The sequence below is a fragment of the Neopsephotus bourkii genome, unplaced genomic scaffold (assembly GCF_033783945.1).
Source record: "Neopsephotus bourkii isolate Nb327-2 ecotype Australia unplaced genomic scaffold, CSIRO-AGI_Nbou_v1 NB_214, whole genome shotgun sequence".
Taxonomy (NCBI): Eukaryota; Metazoa; Chordata; class Aves; order Psittaciformes; family Psittacidae; genus Neopsephotus; species Neopsephotus bourkii.
This window is the reverse complement of record NW_026900726.1, coordinates 1,553,218-1,573,768: the sequence shown is the minus strand read 5'-3', so window position 1 is coordinate 1,573,768 and position 20,551 is coordinate 1,553,218. Positions and strand designations below refer to the sequence as shown.

The window sequence follows — 20,551 nt, the reverse complement described above, 5'->3', positions numbered from 1 at the left end:
TCTTTCACTGAAATATAGTCCAAATCAATTATATCTTGAGTTAGCTGCTGTTGTAAAAGCATACAACTGAAACACAAGGAGTGAAGGAAGGAACAAAGGCTTTCTCCTTCTCTATTACTGCTGTCTAACTTAAATTCTGTAGGCGGAAATCAGCAGCTGTAGCGGTGTGCTCCTGTCCTTTGCATTATTTGAGTAATTGCTTAAACATTTAAAAAAGCCCAGCAACCTTGAAGGCACAGTTTGAGGGTAACATTTCTTTCTGAGTTATTTCTTCTCTCTCTCCTAAAACTCCGTCATTCTGTGGTAAGTTTCTGCAGTGTTCTCATTAACTCAGATTTTCTCTGCTAGTGGTTTTGCTACTGGAGCATGTAATAGTTACCACAGCACACCATTTTAATTTGTTGTTTGTTTTATTTCTTTTTTTAAGCAATGTTTCTTCAGTGAGCAAACAACTGAAAGGACAGTTTCTCTGGAGATAGCATATACTTTTTAGAGTTTATCTAGATACAGGACTAAATTGCTGCCATTTAAGAGGGCAAGTTAGGAAAGGCCAGTTGACCCAGTCAAAGACCCTTTGTGTATCAAATTCTGCTCACACAAATTTTTCTTTCTTTAAAACTGCTTATGAATCCAGTTTAGCATGCAGGCAACATTGGCACTTCATATTTTAGAATAAAGCACAGCAGGTACTTATCTGTCTGTCTTTAATATGTAGCAAATATTTTACTGTACTCTTAAGACTGATCATAGAAATAAAATAATAAGGCCAACAACTTCTTCTGTAGTTTCCTCCTTCAGTATTTGCAGGACACTAACATTCTATCTCTGCTGGAAAAACATAGAGGAGATTAATTCCTATTGAAAGCTTAGAAGAAACACTAGTTGCGCAGTAATGCAGACCTCAGTTTATGCCTGCTGCAATGCAGTTCATAGTATCATTTTTCTTTAAATTAGATAAAGACAAGCTAATAATAGTTAATCCCTTCAGAGAGATGTTTGCAGTATTTCATACATAACTTAAGAGAAAAAGTCAGGAAACTGATTCAGTATGTTTAGATGTTTTATCATACTGGCTTTTGTTTTCACTCTTTTTGCTAAGAAAGCAGGCCAATATTAATGTATTGTCCATACAGATGCAAGTTGCTATTTGAAGTAGTAAGTTGCTTGCCTCCTCACCTAAATACTTATTCTGTAGGAGCTTTTTTCCTTAAAGACTCAATCCTATTGAAGTCAATATTAAAAAAAATCAAACTGATTTGAAAAATAATTTGCTCAAGTGTTTTCTTTTATCCTTTCATACAGTTTTGAATTTTTTTGTCAGCTTTGGTTTTGGCTGACATCATGCTATAAAGGCATGAAAAAAAGGTATGGCTTCGTGGTTCTACACAGGGCTGGAAAGGATAAATCTCTGCTGTAGGCATTATGGCTGAGAATAAGCAGGACTTTAGGCTCTACTATCTCCCTTGTTTCTATGCTGATAATTTGCTTCACAGGGATGCTGGGCAACCAGGCACACTGGAACCGATGTGTTGAGATTGCTGTCTCACTGTCACCTCTTGTCCAGTTCCTCCTCTCTTTCCACACCCATTTCTCTTTATGGCTCTCTGTTACACAGTGACATGAGTAGGCAAAGCTTGCTGTACCAATACGGTGAAACTCTGTTAATTTATAATATAACTGTTTCCTACACAAACAGACCTCTGCAGAAACAGAAGCAAAGAGATGATTATGTTTTCTTGGTGCTTACAGTCACTAAGTTACTTTTATAATTGGCCTGGTAAATGAATTATAATCTATAACCTAAGCATCAAAATAAAGTGTTGAACTCATTAAAGAGCTTTCATTTCAATTGCAGAAAGTAAAAAAAACAAACCAAAACAAACCAAAACAAATCAAAACAAAGATAAACAAATAAACTTGAGATGAACTCGCAAGATGAATGTTTCCAAACTGGACCAAATAATGATAATTACTATGCATAGTCTTGTCACACACTGAGATAAAAATTCGTTTTAGGATCTGTAAAAGCAGTTGAGCCATCATTTCTGGGTGAAAAAAGCCCTCCTTTCTTGACTGAAAACAGCTTGTGGCTAATGAGATATGAGCCTGTCAATTCTACTGGAAAGCAGTATTGGTCTTCCACAAAGCATTCTGAAAACAACCTGTGATAGAATATACTTAACTATAGCTCCATCTAGTCAAAATAGTTGAAATAATTTTGGTAACAAAGCTTCCTGAAATGAGCAGGGTGACTGTGATACCACATAGTGACAGTGATATCGAGATATCAAGATGCCACCTTGTTTTTTGCAATAGCTTCATTGGTTATTTATCTTTGTATAACCTTCTAGTCTTTTCCAATGAAGGCTCCTGCTCCCTCTCCATATACAAGAGAATTGTAATTCAGGCCATCACTACCTCTGTTTTATTGATGGTTTTGGTTGGGGTTTTTTTCATTCTTTCTCTATTGGTATACTGCACGCAGATAGTACAATTGTTTGACTTGCCTCAAGGTTTGATCATGGAACACAACATAATCATATATACTGTAATGGATATATATATATATGTCTGACTGACCTGACCTGCTGTGTCAAGTGTTGTTGTGAGCCATTTGTTGTGAAGAAAGCAGACAAGCTGGATGGGTAGCCCTGTCTTTAGAACAGTGATCATCTGAGTTACATTCATTATCCAATCATACCTGCCAATCAACTCAGTTAATAGTAAAGTACGAAGTAAATTGCACTGAACTAACCTAAAAATATGTTCAGAAGAGTATGTATTATTTATATATTCTGCATTTTCTAGATGTTTCTAAAACTAAAATGTCCCTTTAGTATTTGCTAAGCAGCATTTGATTTAGGGATTTCACTTTGATCCAAATTAAAACTCATGTGAAAGATACAACTTTCACCTCCCTTCCCTGTCCTATCTTACCTTATTACCCACTCCACACCACCCCCCAGCTTACATTCTCACCTTCTGTTTCTTCAGCTAAACAGGGACAGTTCTCATATTGCTTGAACTAATCAGCCTCATGCTTTTCCTGTGTTCTCTAAAAGCTGACAGGTGGTAAAAGCCTTTTTTGCAGTGCTTGTGAGAGCCCTGGCCTTTGCAAGCCATGTGTCCCATTGTCATCATGAAATCTTACGATATTTTTTCTACTGGTTTATCTCCTACAGTAAGTGTCAGTGTCTGCCCTTAGTACAAATACCAGATTCAGGTGTCTTTTTCCATACCTGCAACCTGAAAGAAGGAATTACTAGTCCTGTTCTGTAAAGCACTACTAAGGTTTCTAGAGTGGTGTGTTAGTGTCCTGGCTCCTCATATTCAAGGAAGAGATGGACTTTACAGGGATGGAGGGACCTTCCTGTGGGAGGCAAATAAAACATCTTGGTTTGTTCAGCTAGCACAATGCACACTAAAATGTGATGTGTCTGGGAAGTGCGTAATGCACTGATGAGCAGCACAGGAAGTGCTTAGAGGTTTTCACTGCATGTTGAAATTTAATGTATCATTAATTGTTATTAAGTCATATGCTATGTTCTTTATTCCTTTCTGCTCATGCAAATTGACCATGTAGGAGTTTTATTGAAGTAAAGACCAATTTTTTTTTTATTGCTTTAAAACAAAGTTTTGTTAGGAATTGAATTATTTTTAATGTGTTTATATATATATTAATAAAAATATGTGATGTATTTAATGTTTTTGTGACTTCTTGAGTTATAGTGATATCTGGAAAAAGGTAGCCATAATACTTAAAATCTTTTTGACTTCTCTAAGGCCTTTGACTTGAAATAGAGTGACACTTTGGGTAATAACCAAAACTTACTCAAAACCAACCTTACAAGCATCAAGCAATTTAGAACTGTTTCAAAAATTAGGGTGAAAGTGTAATAACAAAGAAGAACCCATGACTGAACAGTTGTGTTTCTGTGCATTTGTTTGCATATGGAAAAGTCGTTAGTACTGTGCTATTTAGGTGGTTTTCAGAAACAACCTGGGAAGCACAATTGTTGCCAGCAGTATTTGTGGATGCCATGAAGACTGTGGCTATATGAAATAAGGAAGAGCACAGGTCAGTGGGCTTGCAGTTAGGTATGTTAAGTGCAGTGAAACATAGGGACATACGTCTAACAGCTACAGGACAAGAAATAAATGGGGGGTTGTTTTTGAAGTGGTATTTGAGAAAAAACACAGCCATCGTGGTAAACAGTCAGACATGGTTCCCCATCTGACCCTGTGGCCAAGGATATTCATTTAGGTGTGCAAAAAAGAACATGAAGTGCTGATGGAGAAGTGATACTATCTTTGTATCTTCTCCTGTGACTGCTACAGTGGGGTCTCCATGTCTGGAAACACATTTCAGAAAAAAATCGCCAATTAAAGAGGGCACAGAGAAAAGCCACAGACTAATTAAAGGATTAGAAAAATATGGTTTCTACAGAAAGGCTTAAGAGCTCAATTTATTTAGGTTGTCAAAGAGAAGGTTAATGGGTGATATGGTCATGGTCTCTAAGTGCCTACAAAAGGAAGAAAAATTTGATCATAGAGGGCTCTTCAGAGCCAGTTGATGCTAGGTGCTGCAATGAGACATTCAGACTAGGTGTAAAATCCTGTTTTAACGTTTAACCAGTGATAACCGTTGCTCTCTCAAATAAGTTACTGAAGGTGCCACCAAGTTTTCCATTACTAGACTTCTTAAGTAAAGGTGGAATGCTTCTGTTAGATGATATTGTCTTGTTCGATTTCTGCTCGCAGAGTTAAGGAAAAAATTAAGAAATGGGAGCTTATATATTAAGAATTCTTCATGCTAGAGAACCACAGTGATAACACTTAGTTGTTGACATGATGATGAAACTGATTCTTTAAACGTACCTCTGTCTGGCATGGCCTTTAGGCTTGCCTTCATATTGAAAGCACTTCAACAAGCATTCTTGATTTAATGGGACTATTCAAATGGATTGCAACCAGTGTAGTCAGTGCTGGGAGTATGAATGGTTATACGTTATCCTATGCATAAGGGGTTTATCCAAAGCAGATCCCTTGGGGAGTGATGTGATTCCAGCCACAGGTCTCTGTGCTGTAGTGGGGGCCTGCTGCCCCTGCAGCTCAATGGTGGTACCTAGAAGTGGCTGAGAACACCTTGTCTGCGTCTCCGATGGCCTGAGCTCTTCATCCCAGTGTGCGCATAGCCTGGCAGCTTTGCTGGCATGCTTCCCAGGCACATGCTACCTACCTGTTTAACAGACATGAGCATCTCTCAGAACAGTCAGTCCCCCAGGAACCAGATCTAATCTTCAGTGGCATAAAACTTGATACTTGTAATGCTGTGTTAGATGGCACAAAGTGGATGCTTTCTGTAGTGTTCATCTGTCTCATACAGGCTTTTAAAACCTCTTCCAGTTCTTCCAGTCCCAAAGTTCCTATTTCAATAATTCAAGTTAGATGCTGATACCAGCAGAAAAGTAAATCTCATAAAAGTTTCTTTACCTTAGCTATCCCATCATTTATAAGTAATTTTCGTCTTCATGATGAGGTGTGCAGTATCTGATCTTGCTTTGCCTATTTTCTCTGCTCCGTACAGGCTTCCTTCTTTGCAATTTGGCTAATTTCCAGATAAAATGGTTCATTTTTTTCCTCTACCTCTTTCTCCATTCCAAGTTTCCTATGAAGCTGTGTGCATCTTCTCCAGATCCACACAGCTTCTGTATGGGCAATGGGTAGAATGAATGCTTTGCTTTCACTTTTATATGCTTACTTCCAAAACATCAGCATGCAGTAAAGTGGCCAGAGCAAAGAATGTTCTTCAGACCTCTTTCAGATCATATCATCTACAGTTTCCATTTAAATGGTTCATCAGAAAAGTTCACCTATTAACCACTCTTCTGGTTAAACATGTCTGTGACATCACAGTCATTAGCAAATGATAGACTACATACATGCTGACACCTACATGATAAGAACTAAAATATCAGAAAGGGAATATAGAGTAATTCTGGGGAGTTCTTCCAAATGGGTTAATAGGGTGCTAAATCATTACAGCAGTTCTTTATTAAACTATCTTCCATTCCTAGTCTGTAATGTAAATGACAGATTTCACTTTGCTAATCTCTGGCATTAGGCTGTTTAATGCTTCTTGTATGCAAAAAGTGGTTTAGCCCACATTGCCTTGTATCCACAACTCATTCTTTAGAAGGTCATTTCTTTGGCAAGATGCCTGTAATTTAGTGGAAGTAATAACAGGCTATGTGCATTTTTCTGGATTTTTAGAATTCCAATTTAAGCGATAAGCAATTTCTGCAGTATCTGGAGGTTCTTTGACACACTGGAATGGAAAGAGGAGAAATGGAAGGAAATGACATATCTTTTCTGTTCTTTTTCCATCCTTGTTTACGATTTTTCACTCAAGTATTTCTTAGAGTGTGGTTTTCAAGAAGTGGGGTTTGATTAATGAAGTGCCAGATATAGAGGATGTCATCAGATGTTAGTGTTCGTTTTTTTGCAGCATGTGAATTAGCCATGGTGTTTTTGGTATTCCTCTATTTTTTGTTTACTATTTCTGTTACCCTGTTGATAGTAAATACCCTTTTATAGTAAATCTTAGTACATAGTAAATTTTGACATTTAGACATCTGTAGAAAGTTGATATTTATACAAAAATCAGACCAGTTTTACATTTTTATATAAATCCTTTATTTATTTGTTTTAAACCAAGAGAGTGGAGAGTGTTAGACTATCTAGCCGCTAATGCTTTCATTGACGTAGAAGCTTATGTACCAGGCCTAATGCCATAAAAAATATGTTACATAGGGAAATGGGCAGTTATCAAAACATGACAAGAATTCTATTTTTGTCAATATCAGCAGGTCAAATACAAGTTCAGTTTTTAATTTTAGTAATTTCTTACCCTGGTTACCTGAAAACCTGTACTTGAGATAATAGACTTCTATATAAAAGGCATGCCTCAGTTTAATTTAGCTTGGGGAACAACTCTGATGAGAGCCACTAAAATAGTATGTGTGAAGGTTTTATGCCAGATTTGGGATTCCATATTGGTACAATTACTGGATATTTTATATATAATTTCCTTGATGTACTTATGTCTGTGAGCTTGTTTGCACCTATAGGATTGTAGAGATTTTTCACTTCAGACATATCCCACATGAGTGTCCATCTAGTCATTATACTTGTTCTATCAGAAATAACTGCCCCTAAGTGCTTCTTGTATTAACAAAACCTCTATTTAAGGGGGGGGGGGGGGAGAGAAGGAAGCATATATTTGATTTAGACTATTGTGTTGCCTTTCTTTTGCGTTGTGTCCTTCAAGAAATTACTACATTTCCAGATAATGATGTGTATTTCTTACTACTGAAAAACTTTTCTTTCCTCATCCATGTTAAGAATTACTTCCATGTTTTTACTGTGCTCCCTTGTTACAATACTGTTTGTGAGAATGTGTTGTGCTATTTGTCAAAGGCCGTTCTCACAATACATAAACACTTCAGTCTAACTACAGCATTGAAAATACTTGCGATTCAAAAAAGTGGGTGATACTGCTGCTTTATTGTGTAGAGGTATTTGGAAAACTTCCCAGTGACTTTTCAGCAAGCACTTAGTGTGATTCATAATGCTCTGGGATAGAATCACAGATGTGAAAGAGACCTACTACATCATCACTTCCATTTTCATATGAGATCAGGTTATATTCCCTCAACAGAGGATGCATTGAGTTTCACATACATTTGTGAAACACTGGATGCGTAGGTTCACAATACATTTGCTCTCTAACAGCTTACAAACCTGGCAGGAAAAGCATTGCCCTGAGAATTTATTAAAAAGCATAAGAAGAAACAGGGAGTAAAGTCTGACTTGTACCTCTATTTTAAAAAGCCGATGCAGATTTTTATGTTACGCTTTCAGGGATGTTTTCAACAGCCATTTAACTGTATCACCTGTACTAAGATATTTGTATAGGGATGTAGCACGTGAGCCCTATGCAGGGGCATAGCCTGAATGTGTTGGTATGTCTGAGGAGATAAAATACAATGTATTTCTTTGGACTTAATTAGTATGACTTACGGGGGGGAGGGAGGGGAAGAAGGGGGTGGAAATCCCTATTTCTTCATTAATCTGTTTCTTAGTTGCAGAGAATATATTGCAAATATAACTTTTTTCAATTTATCGTAGTGTCTTTTATTGGTCAGAATAGATCACACTGAATTCAGGCTCTGTCACCTGTGGGAAGTTGTAGCAATAAATTCAGTTTTACAGCTTAAAATCTTTCTTTTTTTCTCTCACTCTCTTCCCTTCTCCATCCCTCCCTTCCCTCCTCAGGCAGCCAAGGGCAGTTTCCACTTACACAGAACGTCACGGTTGTTGAAGGGGGTACAGCAAATTTGACCTGCAGGGTCGATCAAAATGATAACACCTCCCTCCAGTGGTCAAATCCAGCTCAACAGACACTGTACTTCGATGACAAGAAAGGTAAATCATTTCCTGAGCTCATCGTTCTACATTGTTTTTTCTAAGAAAGAAATGTTTAAAGCTACTTCCCTTTAATACTTTAACGCGAAAACATTAGCTATGATGTTTTCAGCTATAATTATGACATAATCATTTTGTTTGAGGTGGTTTGCTGAAGGGCTCTCTTCCATACAAAATTGTATTTTATTATTAAAGGAAAAGAATTATATTTGAAATTCCTATTGCAAGTTAATTTGGAAAATATTGTTGCAAAATACCTTGGATGAGCGTATATGGGTGGTAAGAGACCAGCAAGGGAAGTAGTTCATAAACCTTGTGACTTCCCTTTATTAGTGTGTGTTTGTGTTTGTACATATATATATGTTACATTTTATGTATATAATCCCACTATTTACTTCAGGTGCACTGCAGTTTTTCTGTTACTGCAATACGGAGTTGCTGTGGTAGGTGTTCTTAACAGGTAATAAAAATGCTCAGTTTTAGTGCCCTGATATTTCCAATTATAACGTGCATAGATTTTTTTAATTTTAGTTAAATTGGGGGGGGGGGGAAGACATTCCTTACAAAAAGAACAGCATTATCACTGTAGTAGGATATATTTCTAAGATCTTTATCTTAATCTGATATGAAAAAGCATTGTATTTTACATAATAGAATGTTGAGATTAAAATTACATTATATTCCATAAAGAAATTAAAACTCAAGTTATGAGGAATAAATTCATCACTTGGCTTCAAAATGCAGAAGCTTTGGTTTTGATTTCAGTGTTACAGAAGTTCAGCAATATTTCATTCTTAATTCTAGTGCTTGAATTTATTCTGAAAGGTGGTACATACTCTAAAACATATTTTAACAAGTGCAGTTATTCCTCTGCTTGAAATTAAAGAACCACTGTCAAAATGCTTTGCTGGATGGTGACAAGACTTTAAAACACCTTGTAGGACTGAAAATGCTTTGTGAATCTATGCACTTCAATAAAAGTAGAGTCTAAAACCTGTCATTTTATACCTGCCGAAGCTGCAATCAAAATATGGGGTTTTTTTGCTATTAATATAATAGCTGAATTGAATCTCTTGATGGTGTTGAAGTGGTTCCTTTCTCTTTTATCTAATTTCCTGTAGCGTGTAATCATTTGATTTGCAATTTCTTTGAAATCATAAGTACCGTTTGAACACAGGATTGAAGATGAGAGGTTTATAAGGTGAAAACTTTACAGCTGTAAATCTAGTCTTGTAACCTTTACTCATATGGACCCCCCTATTAATTTAGCTGTAATCACTGGTGGTTTGGGATGGGTAAATAAAGTCTGCAAAAGTAAGCAGAAAGAACTTGTCTGTTAGAGCATATCAATATGCAGCAAATCTGTATCTTTTATAAAATAAGTGACATTTTAAAGGATGCTGAGAAGGACAGGGAAGGACTGCAAATAGATTAATTTGAGCTTTGTGGCCATTTTGGTATGAATTGAATTTTCTGTGTACTTTAGCTAAATCTGTACTTTTACAGCGAATAATTGAAGTTTGTATTACTTTATAATATAATGAATTGAAGCAACAGAATTTGAATGGCATGCAGCATAGTAAGGACTTAGAAGCAATTTATATTCCCCACAGGAAATGTGAGGAGCCGAAGTGTGTAAATTTAAAGGACCACACTCTTTACTGAACTGCTAGCTTGTCCCAAAACCTTGAGGAATACTTGACTCATTTTATCTAGGGATTACTGTACATCTGTTAGACAGAAAAACGTCTTGGTGTGGTCAAGAAAAAATTAGGTCCTTCAGACAGAAATATTTAGTCTTTCTTATGCTGGAAGGGCTTTGCATTCTATGTGATGTGTCCAGACTCGAATATACCAGGGGGAGTAAGCACCATCCAAGTGCTACATGGGAAACATTCTGCCACTTCTGAAAACCAAGTTGCAGCTTTCGTTGGCAATTTTTTTGTGTATGTATGTGTTCTGATAAGGAAGACAGAGATTTCCTTTACAGGCTTTGATGCTTGGGTAACTGAGTCAAAATGGAGAGAGATACTCATGTCTGTGATATCTTGGTGGTTTCCTCAGTAAATGATGGAAAGTGTAACTGTAAAGGCTTTTCTTTTTTTTTCCTTCATTTTTTTTTCCCACCTCTCCCAGCCAAGCATACAATTTGGCTATAAAAAGCAGCTTTCTACTAGATCCAGTCATTACGTTTAATTTATTGAGAGCAATGCCTCAGCCAGAGTCTTTTCAAACCTGTCTTTTAATGTTAGCCAAAACCAATCTTCAGATCTTACTTTTCCTTTCAACACCATGAAAATTGCTATTTTAATAGCTGTGTTTCTCAAAACCTCAAAATTCATGAAAGTTTTCATGTTGAGTAGGTTGTAGAGTATTACAGTGGTGTAGGGTTAAGGTCTGTGTAGGAAACAGACCCTTAGAAGAAGAGCACCACCAGTAGCCTTTATATCCATCAAAGCTGAGTAACTGTTGATGTTACCACGTTCAGAACTAAATCAAATTTGGATGCCTTTAACTTTACTTCCCTTCAGTAAGTTATTTTCCAGCTATGTACTCATAAGAATGACAGATGCAGGAATGACAGTATTTGTTTTTTATGACTGGAACTGTAACAAAAAAAAATCAGGAAACCTTTCTATTGATTGCTCTGTATTTTAGTAAATATGAGAAAGGTAGTAAAATGAAGGAAGGCAGTTAAGTACCAAAAGAGGGTCCAAGCTGCAGCAGGAGATAAGGGAGATGACAGCTGTCAACATATGGCAGAACAGGTGACAAAAATGCAGCAGAATGTCCATGCATTGAAAAGCCCTCAGCTTCTAGGTTATCCTTGGTGGGACCCCTTTCATGTTCACACTTCTTTCTCAAGCCATTTGATTCCTCTGCCTTCAAAAAGCATTTTCTGACCAGAATAGAAAATTTGCTGGGGACCAGCAAAAAAGAGTCACTTGTTCACATGGAGGGAATGTCTGCTTCCCAGTCCCATGCCTTTCAACAAGGGGTTAGTTATTAGTCTCCATTTCATTCAGAATGGATGAAATATTATGGAAAGCATGTTCACGCCATTTTGCTTTTTACTAAACTGTGATGCAATCATTAAAATTGAATTTAGGAGTCGTAGTCTTCCTTTTTCTGTTCTAGATATTCCAAGGAAGCATGGAAAGCAGTGAGCCAAATACATTGATACCAAAGCTACACTGTTAAAATTATTCTTCCGGTTCTCCATGTATGGAGAACCACAAACATGCTACGGCCCCATGTTCTTCAGTACCGGTTTTGCTCAGTTAGGAGGATTTTGTGGCTAGTTAAGCACACCTCCACTACCACCCTCCTAGCTATTTAATATCGAATATTTATGAAGGAGGCAAAGACTATTTTTAACTTCAGACATTTTTGGCACCTGGCCTAGACAGTCTTACAATGATACAGATAAGAAATGGGTAGAGTTTTGTTCCAGAAAAAGCAGTACTGTAAATTTAGTGAATATGAAACCATGTTTCAGAGGTTGCTTCCAGGTCCTCATAACTTGAAGTAGTTGATTTGGGTTTTGTTGTAAATTTAGACCTAAAACATGTTTGACTTACTGTGGTAGTGGGAACTGTGGGAAGAAAAGAACGTTATAGCTTAATTTTACTAGCTAAGCCACAGAAAACATTTGCTTCCCTCTGACTTTTATTTTGACACTCTAAATTAAAGCTGGAACTAACTTTGTCTTATTATTTTGACAAACAGTAGTTAAAATATTTGACAAATGTTTGATCTTGTGTGTTGGTCTTACTGATGACCTGTCTCCTTCAGTGTGAATGTCTCTCTCTTGTCCTTTCTGCTGCTGCTTTTTTTCTGGTTCCTCTACCTTGTAGCTTCAAGGACATTGTTTGTCAATTTGGTTTCTAACTCATCCTCTTTCATTTGAAGCATGAAGTCTTTACTTAACAGTAAAGTACAGTGTAGTTTGGATAAATTGTATTAAATTTTAATAGGCTTTACAACCTTAGCAAGAACCCCCCTCTTTGGTTTCCCCCCACCTATACAGAGTTAAAGATCGTGTCTTCCCGGAAAATAAGAATTCACAGCTAACCCTGATTCAGATTCTTTGGAAACAAATGCAAATCACATGCTGCACATAGAATGAGTTTTTCCTTGCACAATTTTCAATTAAAATGAATAATTGCCATAGAAACCTCCATGTCCCTATATACACCCAAGTACCTATAATTGTGTAGCTGCCTTTGGAAGAAGCACAGTGTGCAGTGATGTAGGACTGGCAGATATGATTTTAAATTAATACTGGTTATTTTATTTTATCTTCACTGGTAGCACTTCTTAAGGGTTTTGAATGGGCAGTAATCAGAATGACGTAAATATGAATGCAGATGTGTAACAAAAAGCGTGTAGCACAGAAACACAGCAATGGCTGATAAAGAGAAGACTGAAAAAACCCTTCATTTAGCTTGCTATAGCAGCTGTCATCTCATACTCCCTTCTGGTAGGGAATATAGACACATGTAGAGCAGGATAAGGAGTTACAAAGGAGTCATGACCAATGGTTGTTGATGTCAAAGGTGTTATATCCATCAAAGGTGTTATAGCTCATCAATATAAAAACGTGCAATCAAGACTATAAAAATGAAGAGAAACAGTACCTGGTGTATACATACCTAACAGTTTTTCTCGGTCAGACAAGGGCAAATGTAAGATATCCACTTATCACCTTAAGAGAGAAGTTTGCAGGTCTGTTGGTAGTAAAAGAAGTCATGTGTTGACATTGATCGTGACAAGTTTGCCACAAACTAACATGTCAGATTTTGACAAGACATATGCCTGGTGCTAATCATAGATGGCTATGTCCCTTGTGTTTTCATGCAGTAGTAGCACTTTCATGTCTTACTGAAAAATTAGAAAGTGCATTCCAAGCATATTCCAAGCTCAGGATTATTCATCCTTCAGCAGCAGAATATGTTTCTTTAGATGACCTTTGATTTTTTTACACGTAAAAGTACTTGGCATTTATGTAACTCCCTATCATCTTGAAAGCTTTCAGAGATACTGGTGCACTAGGCAAGGGTTATGAGAGGGCACTGTACTCGCAAAGCTCCTGAGAGCTTCTCTGATAGGCATGATGCCCCAGGTGAGCTTGTGGAAACATGTTTTGGGTATAGCAGCTGCCCACAACGTTCTCCAGTTGCTCCCCCTTGGGATAGCACTATCACGTTTGAACTTGCGGGTAAGTTTGGAGGCAGGACATGTCTCTAATCAAAACATAGTGCCTTTTGGCATACCTAACTGTACTCTCAACTCCATGAAAACAACTCCGAAGCTTTTTCTTTCTTGATATAAAGATATTAAGAGGGAGACTCTGAAATTCAGAGTGCACAAGGTATGGGATTTTTATAACAGTTTCACATATGTCAGTTTGGGAGGATTCATTATTGCAGAGAACTTTTGATTCTAACTGCAACGCTGCCACAATTAAATGGTGACTGAATTGCCATACAAAAGGCTGGCACTTTCAGGCATAAAAATCTTGTCTTTCTGATGCTGTAAACATCAGTTAGTTAGCTGTATTTACCCCTTGACTTGTTTTGTGGAAGCCTAACTCTGGATATTGAATTTAGGTATAAATCCAACTTACACTGTTCTGTGGTGATTCAGCTGCCAAGCTACAAAAATAATTAGAGAGTATTTCTGACTGAGGGGAAACAGTGAGCTTCCTTCCTGAAGGACCATTTAATGATTCTAGTAAGCAGTTGAATTTTAGGTGTAGATGTACACGTAAACAAACAATTCTCAGGTAGAAGAAGCAGGCTTCTACAAAATGAAAGTCAGGGACGCAAAGAAGATGTGTCCTTTTGCAATGGAAAGGAAAGTAGGAAATACATGCTTTAGATGAGCTGTGCAGGCAGGGAGGCAGACAACCTGTGGTCTTGGGAGGACTGAGAGCATTAGTATTTAAGTAATGTGAAATTGAGTAGCAATGATGAATGGGCTTATGTCTCCACCTTCACATGCTCTGTTTCCTGTTACATAACTGAGTGGAGATGCTATCAGACAGTAGATGATGACCAAGCTTAACTCCATCCTAGGGTACACATATAAATTAGAGATTCACTGTTGCTTAGAGTATAATGGACCCTTTCAATGAGATAATACACTGTAGTAAGCCTGTGACATAGCATGAAAAACAATGGGAAAAATGGAAGAAAACTGTGCAAATACTAAGCAGTATTTTACAGCTGGAAAAGTTGTGGGGAAGGTAGACAGAGGAACAGGATTATTTTTTTTACCCCTGAGCTGACCAGCAATAGCTTGTTAATGCCTTGTCGTATTTCAGAGGTTTCTAGCATTTAAAGAAGAAATTATCAGAGATAGAAATCTGGTTTTCACAGAGACCTTTCCATGCAGATCTTTTAGAATAGTTCTTCCAAGATCTGTATTTAAATTTAATGGGTTTATGTTGGTCAGATCTGTTGATTTCAGTTATGCTACACAACTATGGCCAGCATTTTGTCTTCCCTTGAGGCCCATGGTATGACTTACAGGCATAGATAACCTAGGTTAAGTCTTTCAGCTGCAATTTTGTTTCTTACTACTGGGTCCTTATGCTCATTCACTCCTCCACAGTGGGGCAGATGACAGAATAGTAAGGGAAAACCCCAAGAAAAACTCATAGATCAAGTTTAATAAGTGAAAGACATAGACAAAAAAGCAAGTGATGGAAAGGCAATCACTCACCCCTCCCACCAGCAGACTGATGCCCAGCTAGTCTCTGAACAATCCCTACTTTGGGAAAACAGCTCATAAGTTTTACTGTTGAGCACAGCTTCTTATGGTGTGGAATATCCCTTTGGTTAGTTAGGGTCATGTCCCCAGCATGTCCCCTCCAGTCTACTTGAGGGGGATGCAGGGTAAGAAACAGAGAAGGCCTTGACACTGTGTGTGCAACCACTGCTCAGCTATAGCCAGTGCACTGGTATCTTACGCATACTGTTTTGGTCATAGATCAAAAATACAGCACCATACAGACTCCTGTCTAGAAAATCAGTTCAATCCCAACCAGACCCAGTACACCTTGCCCCTGAGCAATGGGTAGGAAATTAGCTTAAATGATTTTAGATAGTTGTTCCTTAGTGGTCTTAGAGCTTCTAAGATCAAGTGTCTCACCTGATCCTTAAAACACAGGATTTAAAAACAGGTTGCCACTTTCGAAAGCCAGAATGCTTGTGTTCATGCATCCTAAAAAGGATAATGATGTGGTAAAAGAGAACAGGAGTCTGTTAAAGTATCTTGACAGTTATTGTCTGTATGACTGTGAAAATTACATTTAAAAAATGTATTACAATGCATTCAAATATTATTTCATTGCAATAAATTAGTAGAACTGCTCCCACTTACAGCATTTATTTTTTCATTTCTTAGCAGTATTAAGTGAGCAAATGAGCATAGTGTAGAGATGGCTGGAAAGTGTAGGAGTTTGCATTATATTGTGCTGAAGTGTGGATACGTGCAGAAATTAATTTTGCCAGCACTCAGGCTAAATGGAGAATGAAGCTGATACATTGGAATATGATGAAGTGAAGCTGTAGTTGTGATGACACTGGTAAGATTACTCTGTTAAGAGTCTCATGATATTCAGACTGGTGGCTATTTTTATTTCAAATGGTAAAGAATCTTCTGAGAAGTTAGAAATTGGAGGGGGGAGGGAGGCAAGGTTCAAAAAAAGGGTGGAAAGAGGAATTTCATATACGTGGCCTCTCTGAACTGGTAGTTTGTGTGGATGAGCAAAACTTCCTGGTTTCCTGAAGAAAATGAACCTATTGCATTAAATTCTGAACCCATTGTTTTCTTTCAGACAACTCTTAGAGCAAATGATAGCTAGCAACAATTTTGAGTGCAAAGAAGGGCAAGTGGGGGAATATGCTCATAATGATAAGCAGTAGATCCAGGATCAGGAGAGCTCAACATTGTACATCATAAGGAGCATGAAGGTAGGCAGAAAAAGACATTTTGTTTTTAGTCAGAAGCACAGTGAACAGTATTCCTTAGGGAAAGTGAAAGTTATTTTTATGAAGAAACTAGGTGACAGGCAAGAATGCTGATTGTTATATCACAACTTAATACAGTAGAGTTATAGGGATAGGAGAATTACCAGGCAAACCAGAACCCACATGTTTTGTTGTATAAGAGACTGTTAGATCCAGGAAAACTTAACTTTGGAGAATAGGAACAACTGACTTTGCAAAGAATAGCTGATATTTGCAAGCCTGGTGAAAATTATGCTTCTAAAAAGAAAACAGCTGTGGAAAAAGTTGAGGTGCAAATGTTTAGAAATGGTATATTAGATTATAAATAAGTAGACAATGCTTTAGGATAAAAGCGTAAAAATATTTGTAATTAAAAGTGAAAGGCACCGAACATTCAGATATTCCCAGAACAGAAAGATGTGATATATTACCTACAGAAATAAGAAAAAAATCCACACCATAAGTACAGTCATGACTTTGCATCTGGATGCCACAACTATACCAAGGACAAACCAGAAACCCTCCAAAACATGACAACATCTTCATGGCACAGTGCCATGAAGAAGCACCTGAGCTGATGCTTAAGATGTTCCTTGCAGATCTGTCCAGATTCCATAAGGTTTCTCCGCACTGGCTAGTGATAATGGAAACAATGAATCAGAAGCTGACTTTGAAACAGAAACTGAAATTGAATGCAATATAATCACAGCAGCCCTAGCCCTAACAGCAGGGGGTACAATCACTGCCATTCCAGCTGGTTTTGGAAGTTAACATGGAGATTAACTATCAGTCAGTAAATGCTGGAGGAGTCAAAACACAGCAGGTCAAGGAGAAATGTAGTCCAGAAGGGTGATTAAACAACATATTTTTAGAAACTTACCCAACTGGATGGAAAACAACTCCAAAGATATGACTTGAAGGACAATGACTACTATGTAGGAAAATAGTAAAGGAATAGGATAAAGCTTCTTCTATCAGCATGATATAGAATTGGGAATCTGAGAGTCTGGATTAATTAGACCTGAAATAACTTGATTCCAGGCCTGCCCCAGAAGCTGGTTTGATAACACAGTTATACCTGTGGCCTTCAGCCATCTGCCTTTTGAAATTACAGCCTCTCTGAGAAGACAGAGTCTTGCCAGACTGTATATTTCTAACATTGCTCAGTCAAATATGGTAGAGAAGTACAAGAGTTGCCAGATGGCAAGTCCCCACAATGTTGTATTAGCAGGGCTTAAGAGTTTATTGGGTAGGAGATAAATTCCCTCTGAGTTAGAGCTAACTGGCATACAGAGAGTGTGAATGTCTCTGCAGCATGCTTTCCTTCACTTTTATTTTCACGCCTAGCAAGGGTGAAGACAGCTTGGGTATTTTTTCACTGGTAGTATGGATTCACTTTAACCTAAAATGGAGAAGATACTACTAAAGGCTCACTTTTAGCCATTCTGTATAAAACAGGAAGACTTAATGGTAAAAGACTGGGCTTCTTAATGTTTAAAGGCTATAGTAAAGCAGTGTGATATTCTTGTTTCAAATAGTCACCCTAAAAAAATAAGCCCTTGTTGACTGGCACAATATATATGTGATATAAAGGAATGAAATGAGAAATCCTGATTTTGTTTAGCATCAAAATCTGCTGTTAAAAAGCCCAAAAAGCAAAACAAGCAAATTATTAAAAATACATATAATGTATCTACTGAAACAAATTTGTAAAGATGTGTACTACATCTAGCTGAATTTTTTTAATACCTGCTGTATATTACAGTCACACCTTATCATGTGAATATAAATCCCACTGTATCACCAAAACTAGACTACCTTATTTAAATTTCCATTGGCAGTGGGAAACAAATCAAAGACAAATTTTACCATCAGATGTTATGAAGCCAGATGATTAATATATAGGAGGATCACAGTATTGAGGTCAGGCAAGATTAGGATTTTAATATATCCAGAGATTTAAATCAAAGCAGTAAATGTACACTTTCATAGTGCCTGGTCCTCAAAATATTACTGTTTTCAATTTCTGAGGTGGAAGTGAAGGCTCTACCATTATTAGAAGTGCTCATCTCTCCATTCTCTTTCTGGTAGAAACTTGTTTAAGGAGCTTCCCTTTATGATTGTTTCAGCACAGAAAGTGTAACAAATCATCATGTCCTGGATCTTTAAGGATCTGTGTGCAGAAAAGTAATTGCTGATGAGCTGCTGATATGGGGTGAAAATCCTCAATAACTCAGTGAGAGACTGTGTGATGTTCTGCTGTGAGCCAAAGAAAATAACTTTAAATTGAACAGAAACAAGAACTGAATCAACCTGAATGAGATTATTTTCAGAGGTACGTACTCTGGGTAAAAAGAGCTTGAGGAAACACAAAAACCAAAAGGTTTTTGATGTAAATGTGTAAATGGAGGTGTAAATGGAGGAGAAAAAACCCTAACAAACCAGTAGCACACAGAGTTCAAGGCATGCCAGTAGATGTTAAAAAATAATTAAAATCCATGCCTGTAACAGCTAATCTACAGTAGCTGACTGATAATTCTTGTTATCTATATATTAATTGTCAAATGTTAATGCATTTCCAGAATGCTGTTTAAAGAATATAAAATAATTAGAAGACTTGGAAGAGAAATAAAGCTCCATAAATATAAAATAAACCCAATGTGTAAGTTAAGTGTAGAGACTCTAAAAGAACCTTTTTTTGAAATGAAAATACAGATGTGAATTTCCATCATGGAGTCTGAGAAGAAAAAAGCAATTTTCTTTGTATGTGGCAGCTTATATTAAGGCTGGTGCTGCATCCCAAATGCCTTCCAGTTTGGTGTGATATGGATAAACTGTTGGAACAACCATTATTTTTCCTTCCTTGAATTTCAGCTTAGCTTTGAAGCAAAGCCCCATTGATCAATCTGATCAAACCTTTTAAATGTATCCTGTCACAAGCTATTATTATTTTATTTCTATCTGTAGATGTGCTGTCCAGTAGCAGCCTAAGAGAATAACACCATGCAACTACACTGACAGCTCAAGTGTGTGTAAAATGGAAGCATAACCAACTTAAATAGAATCGCTTATTATCTAAAATAACATTTAAAGGGAAAAATACAATGCCATCTTGCTAGATCGTTCTTCCTATACAGATAACCTTGTCATGGTTCAGTTTATGTCAGTGAACAAAAGCGTGGTTTATAAAATGTACATCACAGGATTCAATCTTAGCATATATGTATGTATTTTTCTTCAAACAGGACGTATTTCCCCATCTGATATTCTTTGGATTTTTTTTAGTCAATTTTTCGGCCTAAAAATAAAGTGACAGTCATCTGTATTTTTTCCCATCCTGAACAAAATTATCATGTGTCTCAGTGCAAATCCTATAATTTCTATTTTAATACCATGGTTGTGCTGCTCACTAACAAAGAGAAAAAAACCTGTCTGAAAAGAACTATGTTGAATGAATATGCCAGACTTGATTGAACTTGCATGAAACTATATGCAATATGGCTAAGTAATACACAGAACTAGTACTCATAATACTTGTAAATAATACAAAGAAGCAGACAAGACTTAAATTCTTAATTCTGCATTATTTAAAAGAAGAAAAAATTCTAATGACTTGCAAAACAATTCGTAGCATATAATTATGTATATAAAATAGTACTCTTAAATCCTTTTTACCTCTTGCAGATAGAATAACTTGTATCAGGCACTAAAGGAGTAGGAATGAACAGTTGCACTATTTATACTAGAATCAAGCAGTTTTGGTTTTGCCTGCTGTTTGAGCAATTGTGTGGTGAACAAACTTAAAAATCATTATTATATTAAAAATACATATGAATAATTCAATCTCTTAATTATCAAAGGTTGCTAAGGAGAATCACAGAGCAGTCACATTCCATTTCTTTTAACAGCGTGATAGAAAGTTTTTGTTCACAATTAATGCAATGATTGTCTAAAAATGAGAGATAGGGTCTGAGAAGTATCGAATTGCCTCTGTTGGGTTGAACCATGGGGAATTTCTGGAAGATTTACAGTTGTATTGGCTCATT

The 20,551-nt window shown here is 36.9% G+C and overlaps 1 protein-coding gene across 4 annotated transcripts in view; it reads left to right on the top strand.

The window, feature by feature from the left end:
• Nucleotides 1-20,551, top strand: part of CADM2 (cell adhesion molecule 2) — a 640,862-nt gene that overhangs the window by 451,534 nt on the left and 168,777 nt on the right. For all 4 annotated transcript variants that reach the window (XM_061344413.1, XM_061344414.1, XM_061344416.1 and 1 more), the window contains one exon: nucleotides 8,338-8,487. In XM_061344413.1, the coding sequence (XP_061200397.1) occupies nucleotides 8,338-8,487 (150 nt within the window). The remainder of the gene's footprint in view (nucleotides 1-8,337; nucleotides 8,488-20,551) is intronic.